This window comes from Phoxinus phoxinus (genome assembly GCF_949152265.1).
Source record: "Phoxinus phoxinus genome assembly, chromosome: 10".
Taxonomy (NCBI): Eukaryota; Metazoa; Chordata; class Actinopteri; order Cypriniformes; family Leuciscidae; genus Phoxinus; species Phoxinus phoxinus.
Window position 1 is genome coordinate 37,114,319 of NC_136885.1, and position 7,500 is coordinate 37,121,818.

General features: G+C 48.7%; 1 protein-coding gene across 1 annotated transcript in view; it reads left to right on the top strand.

Annotated features, from left to right (window-relative positions):
* vps13b (vacuolar protein sorting 13 homolog B) overlaps positions 1 to 7,500 on the top strand; it is a 214,153-nt gene that overhangs the window by 183,437 nt on the left and 23,216 nt on the right. Inside the window, exons 46-48 of the mRNA XM_079624835.1 lie at positions 617 to 700; positions 775 to 950; positions 3,282 to 3,458. Of these exons, the coding sequence (XP_079480961.1) occupies positions 617 to 700; positions 775 to 950; positions 3,282 to 3,458 (437 nt within the window). The remainder of the gene's footprint in view (positions 1 to 616; positions 701 to 774; positions 951 to 3,281; positions 3,459 to 7,500) is intronic.

Consider the following 7,500-nt stretch of genomic DNA (forward strand, 5'->3'; position numbering starts at 1 on the left):
TGTGTGTGTGTGTGTGTGTGTTTGTGTGTGTGTGTGTGTGTGTGTGTTTGTGTGTTTGTTTCCTCCGCGCTGATCATGCCTGAAGGGATTGTGCTGTGCTGTGTGTGTGTGTGTGTGTGTGTTTGTTTCCTCCGCGCTGATCAAGCCTGAAGGGACTGTGCTGTGCTGTGTGTGTGTGTGTGTGTGTGTGTGTGTGTGTGTGTGTGTGTGTGTGTGTGTGTTTGTGTGTTTGTGTGTTTGTTTCCTCCGCGCTGATCAAGCCTGAAGGGACTGTGCTGTGCTGTGTGTGTGTGTGTGTGTGTGTGTGTGTGTGTGTGTGTGTGTGTGTGTGTGTGTTTGTGTGTTTGTTTCCTCCGCGCTGATCATGCCTGAAGGGATTGTGCTGTGCTGTGTGTGTGTGTGTGTGTGTGTGTGTGTGTTTCCTCCGCGCTGATCAAGCCTGAAGGGACTGTGCTGTGTGTGTTTGTCCACCCCTGCACTTCCTGTCCAGAGACTCACTGAATGAGGAACATCAGCTGCTGTGTTCATGCACAGGAAACGACAGAATGATGAACCAACAAGGGTGTGTGTGTGTGTGTGTGTGTGTGTGTGTGTGTGTGTGTGTGTGTGTGTTCAGGTACCGTGTTCTAACGGATCATTGCTGCATGTCTGGTGCACACGAACCCTGCTGGAGCCAAACACACACATGCAGCAGAGAGTGGTGAGTACACACACACACACACACACAGGTTAGTCTCCTGCACTCGAGTGTATTGACTGCACGTGTTTGTCCAGGTTGTGTTCAGTCCGCTCTTCATGATGTTGAGTCACCTGCCGGACCCGGTTCTGGTTCATGTGGAGAAGAGGAGTCTGGGTCACAGAGACACACAGCTCATTCAGGGCCGCGGCCACCAGGAGGCGTTGCTGAACGTGGAGGCCGATCTGACACACCACCTCACCTTCCAGGCCAGGTACACACACACACACACACACACACACACACAAGTCAAGTCACCTTCATTTATAAAGCGCTTTTAACAGTATATATTGTTTCAAAGCAGCTTTACAGTGATATACAGCAGCTTTACAGCTTTAAAGTATATCAACAGAGAGTGTTCAGGCTTTACAGCAGATCTAGAATAAAGTTATTGTCCAGATAAAGTTAGTTTTGATTGATTCACTTCCGTTGCAAAGATTATTAGTTATTAACTCAGTGGCCGCTAACACGACACCGTTCTAACCGAAAACCCTTAACGCGCTCCGGCCGCTCATCCGCACAACAGTGCCTGGTGTCTCGAGAACGCAAACCTGGAAATAGGCTCGAAGGTGCAAACGATTATCCGTTTTCTCTGCGCAAACATCAAAAACGCAAACCTGCGAAACGCAGATGGCGCGCACTTGCGCATCACGTGTTCAGTCGATAGGAATCCGCGTTTGAATATATATGCGCGCAGGCATGTAGTCCTTCACAAATCAACCCTCAACAAACTATTTTGTCGCGTCTGTTTAGCCACGCAAACCGGAATTATCCCGACAACGTTTTATCTGTATAGAGGTAAAGGGAAGGAGCTCTTCACAGGGGAGAGACTAGTTGACAGTTCAGCACTGCGTTGTCTGGCTCAGGTCCTTCATCAGATCTGGATCCGGCGGACTGCGGTAAACATCGGGCGGCAGTGGCTAATCTTTCTTTTTTTAAAGTATCATACATATTTTAAAGTTAAGGCTTCATTAGTTTGATATAGCCTGTGTGTTTTTTAAAGGGCACCTATTATGGAATTTTGAAATTTACCTTTCATGTAGTGTGTAACATAGATCTAAGTGAACAAAAACATCCTGCAAAGTTTGAAATATGAAAGTGCACCGTATATAAAGTTATTGTCTTTCAAAAGTAAGAGTCGACTCGGAGTCATTTTTATGAATCGTTAGAAGACCGAAGCTTTTTCTCTGACTAGATGACGTCAACTTGTCAAGTTATTTGAATACGATACGCCCACTTATTGCTCTCCAAAGCCAGGGAAAAGTTGAAAACATCATGGTGACGAGGACGCTGTGTTCTGAAGTGCGACTCAAAAACCAACTTTTTTCATCTGCCCAAGGAGGAGCATTTGAAGACTAAGTGGCTACAATTCATATATACAACTATACCACAGAAGTATAGTCCGAGCCTTGTGCTTTGTTCGCGCCATTTTGAAGACAATTGCTTTTTAAATGCAATCAAGCTTGGATTCGCGAGGCGGCTGATATTGAAGGAAGGTTCAGTTCCAAGTGTATTTGCATCAGCTTCCTCCTCCGTATCACAACCTGTAAGTGTTATTAATAATTGTTGCTTTTATGTTTTATGTAGCATGCTTAATAATTATTTTGTTTGTTGTGTAAGCACCGTTTAGCTTCTAGGTCTTCAATGGCAATTGTATTGAGATATGTGAAGTGTTTGTCGTTGTTTTCGGAGTTGTCTTAAAGAATAGAGTAATACCTCGTAATAACGTAACTGCATTTTTTTTGTTGTAAAAACGTTATGTTTATGCATCGGGCTAAAGCAAACAAAGACTGATTGTGCTTTTACAATATGAACTCTGGGCTATGCTCGCTAACATAACATTAAATGATTTATCTTATTTTTCGTTTTTTACTACAAACTATAAAGCAGTGGACTATAAGCATTATTATAACACGATTAAATTGATAAAAGCATCATTGTACTCCGTGTTAAACAATAAGTATTATCTCTGTAAACACTGCTGGGTCATCTGACCAATCGCAGATTAGCGTCGCGCAAAGGAGGGGTTTGGAAAAATGAGTCGTTGAACGAATCATTTGGGAGTCGGTGAGCAAATCAGGTAAAAATAAATGCATATTATACGAAAACAAAAGAGTTTTTTGACATTGCATGCACGTAAAACTGTTGTTGGGGACTCCCTAAACAACATTAGGAACATTTTAAATGTCATAATAGGTGCCCTTTAAAATCTATTTTGCTGCTATGTAAAAAAAACGAGCAAAACTCACCGGTGCGTTTGCGGTCCCCAGAGGGTTAATAGGCAGCCAATGCAGTGTTGACAGAACGGGGCTTATATGGTCACACTTCCTGGTTCTGGTAAGAACTCGAGCTGCTGCGTTTTGAACTAGCTTTAGTTTGTTTGTTAAGCGTGCAGGGCAACCACCCAGTAGAGCATTACAATAATCTAGCCTTGAGGTCAGGAACGCATCAACTAATTGTTCCGCATTTGTCATTGAGAGAATATGACGTAATTTAGACACACACACACACACACACACTCACTGATTGTGTGTTTGTGTTCCAGGGAGGAAGAGGACGCGTCTCACTGTGCAGTTCCTGTGTCCACTGCTGTTATCAAACAGATCCTGAGCAGAGCAGCACCAGACCAGAACCAGAACCAGCAGGATGTTCTAGAGCACTTCTATGGAGAGAAGATATCTAGCGACCCGGCCTGGCCCTACAGCAGCCGACAGACAGACAGGTGCACACACACACACACACACACACACACACACACACACACACACACACACACTCACACTCTCACTCACACACTCACTCACTCACTCACTCTCTCACTCACACACTCACTCACTCTCTCACTCACTCACTCACTCACTCAAACTCATACAGTGCATCTGGAAAGTATCAGACCTGAGAACCTTCCAGAAGAGCAACCATCTCTGCAGCTCTCCACCAATCAGACCTGAGAACCTTGCAGAAGAGCAACCATCTCTGCAGCTCTCCACCAATCAGACCTGAGAACCTTGCAGAAGAGCAACCATCTCTGCAGCTCTCCACCAATCAGACCTGAGAACCTTTCAGAAGAACAACCATCTCTGCAGCTCTCCACCAATCAGACCTGAGAACCTACCAGAAGAACAACCATCTCTGCAGCTCTCCACCAATCAGACCTGAGAACCTACCAGAAGAACAACCATCTCTGCAGCTCTCCACCAATCAGGCCTGAGAACCTACCAGAAGAACAACCATCTCTGCAGCTCTCCACCAATCAGACCTGAGAACCTACCAGAAGAACAACCATCTCTGCAGCTCTCCACCAATCAGGCCTGAGAACCTTCCAGAAGAACAACCATCTCTGTAGCTCTCCACCAATCAGGCCTGAGAACCTTCCAGAAGAACAACCATCTCTGCAGCTCTCCACCAATCAGGCCTGAGAACCTTCCAGAAGAACAACCATCTCTGCAGCTCTCCACCAATCAGGCCTGAGAACCTTCCAGAAGAACAGTCTTCCCTGCAGCTCTCCACCAATCAGGCCTGAGAACCTTCCAGAAGAACAGTCTTCTCTGCAGCTCTCCACCAATCAGGCCTGAGAACCTTCCAGAAGAACAGTCTTCCCTGCAGCTCTCCACCAATCAGGCCTGAGAACCTTCCAGAAGAACAGTCTTCCCTGCAGCTCTCCACCAATCAGACCTGATAACCTAGCAGAAGAACAACCATCTCTGCAGCTCTCCACCAATCAGACCTGAGAACCTTCCAGAAGAACAACGAGGGAAAGATGAGGAACCGGGAGACTCGTCAGGATTGAGGGAAAGATGAGAGACTGGGAGACTCGTCAGGATCGAGGGAAAGATGAGGAACTGGGAGACTCGTCAGGATCGAGGGAAAGATGAGGAACTGGGAGACTCGTCAGGATCGAGGGAAAGATGAGGAACTGGGAGACTCGTCAGGATCGAGGGAAAGATGAGAGACTGGGAGACTCGTCAGGATCGAGGGAAAGATGAGGAACTGGGAGACTCGTCAGGATCGAGGGAAAGATGAGAGACCGGGAGACTCGTCAGGATCGAGGGAAAGATGAGAGACCGGGAGACTCGTCAGGATCGAGGGAAAGATGAGAGACTGGGAGACTCGTCAGGATCGAGGGAAAGATGAGAGACTGGGAGACTCGTCAGGATCGAGGGAAAGATGAGAGACTGGGAGACTCGTCAGGATCGAGGGAAAGATGAGAGACTGGGAGACTCGTCAGGATCGAGGGAAAGATGAGGAACTGGGAGACTCGTCAGGATCGAGGGAAAGATGAGGAACTGGGAGACTTGTCAGGATCGAGGGAAAGATGAGGAACTGGGAGACTTGTCAGGATCGAGGGAAAGATGAGAGACTCAGGATCGAGGGAAAGATGAGAGACTGGGAGACTCGTCAGGATCGAGGGAAAGATGAGAGACTCAGGATCGAGGGAAAGATGAGAGACTGGATGACTCGTCAGGATCGAGGGAAAGATGAGGAACTGGGAGACTCGTTAGGATCGAGGGAAAGATGAGGAACTGGGAGACTTGTCAGGATCGAGGGAAAGATGAGAGACTCAGGAAGGATCGAGGGAAAGATGAGAGACTGGGAGACTCGTCAGGATCGAGGGAAAGATGAGAGACTAGGAGACTCGTCAGGATCGAGGGAAAGATGAGAGACTGGGAGACTCGTCAGGATCGAGGGAAAGATGAGAGACTCAGGATCGAGGGAAAGATGAGGAACTAGGAGACTCGTCAGGATCGAGGGAAAGATGAGAGACTGGGAGACTCGTCAGGATCGAGGGAAAGATGAGAGACTGGGAGACTCGTCAGGATCGAGGGAAAGATGAGAGACTGGGAGACTCGTCAGGATCGAGGGAAAGATGAGAGACCAGGAGACTCGTCAGGATCGAGGGAAAGATGAGAGACTGGGAGACTCGTCAGGATCGAGGGAAAGATAAGAGACTGGGAGACTCGTCAGGATCGAGGGAAAGATGAGAGACTGGGAGACTCGTCAGGATCGAGGGAAAGATGAGAGACTGGGAGACTCGTCAGGATCGAGGGAAAGATGAGGAACTGGGAGACTCGTCAGGATCGAGGGAAAGATGAGGAACTGGGAGACTTGTCAGGATCGAGGGAAAGATGAGGAACTGGGAGACTTGTCAGGATCGAGGGAAAGATGAGAGACTCAGGATCGAGGGAAAGATGAGAGACTGGGAGACTCGTCAGGATCGAGGGAAAGATGAGAGACTCAGGATCGAGGGAAAGATGAGAGACTGGATGACTCGTCAGGATCGAGGGAAAGATGAGGAACTGGGAGACTCGTTAGGATCGAGGGAAAGATGAGAGACTCAGGAAGGATCGAGGGAAAGATGAGAGACTCAGGAAGGATCGAGGGAAAGATGAGAGACTGGGAGACTCGTCAGGATCGAGGGAAAGATGAGAGACTAGGAGACTCGTCAGGATCGAGGGAAAGATGAGAGACTGGGAGACTCGTCAGGATCGAGGGAAAGATGAGAGACTCAGGATCGAGGGAAAGATGAGGAACTAGGAGACTCGTCAGGATCGAGGGAAAGATGAGAGACTGGGAGACTCGTCAGGATCGAGGGAAAGATGAGAGACTGGGAGACTCGTCAGGATCGAGGGAAAGATGAGAGACTGGGAGACTCGTCAGGATCGAGGGAAAGATGAGAGACTGGGAGACTCGTCAGGATCGAGGGAAAGGTGAGAGACTGGGAGACTCGTCAGGATCGAGGGAAAGATGAGAGACTGGGAGACTCGTCAGGATCGAGGGAAAGATGGGAGACTCGTCAGGATCAAGGGAAAGATGAGAGACTGGGAGACTCGTCAGGATCGAGGGAAAGATGAGAGACTGGGAGACTCGTCAGGATCGAGGGAAAGATGAGAGACTGGGAGACTCGTCAGGATCGAGGGAAAGATGAGGAACTGGGAGACTCATCAGGATCGAGGGAAAGATGAGAGACTCAGGATCGAGGGAAAGATGAGAGACTGGGAGACTCGTCAGGATCAAGGGAAAGATGAGAGACTCAGGATCGAGGGAAAGATGAGAGACTGGGAGACTCGTTAGGATCAAGGGAAAGATGAGAGACTGGGAGACTCGTCAGGATCGAGGGAAAGATGAGAGACTGGGAGACTCGTCAGGATTGAGGGAAAGATGAGAGACTGGGAGACTCGTCAGGATCGAGGGAAAGATGAGGGACTGGGAGACTCGTCAGGATCGAGGGAAAGATGAGAGACTGGGAGACTCGTCAGGATCGAGGGAAAGATGAGGAACTGGGAGACTCGTCAGGATCGAGTGAAAGATGGGAGACTCGTCAGGATCGAGGGAAAGATGAGGGACTGAGAGACTCGTCAGGATCGAGGGAAAGATGAGAGACTGGGAGACTCGTCAGGATCGAGGGAAAGATGAGAGACTGGGAGACTCGTCAGGATCGAGGGAAAGATGAGGAACTGGGAGACTCGTCAGGATCGAGGGAAAGATGAGAGACTGGGAGACTCGTCAGGATCGAGGGAAAGATGAGAGACTGGGAGACTCGTCAGGATCGAGGGAAAGATGAGAGACTGGGAGACTCGTCAGGATCGAGGGAAAGATGAGGAACTGGGAGACTCGTCAGGATCGAGGGAAAGATGAGGAACTGGGAGACTCGTCAGGATCGAGGGAAAGATGAGGGACTGGGAGACTCGTCAGGATCGAGGGAAAGATGAGAGACTGGGAGACTCGTCAGGATCGAGGGAAAGATGAGGGACTGGGAGACTCGT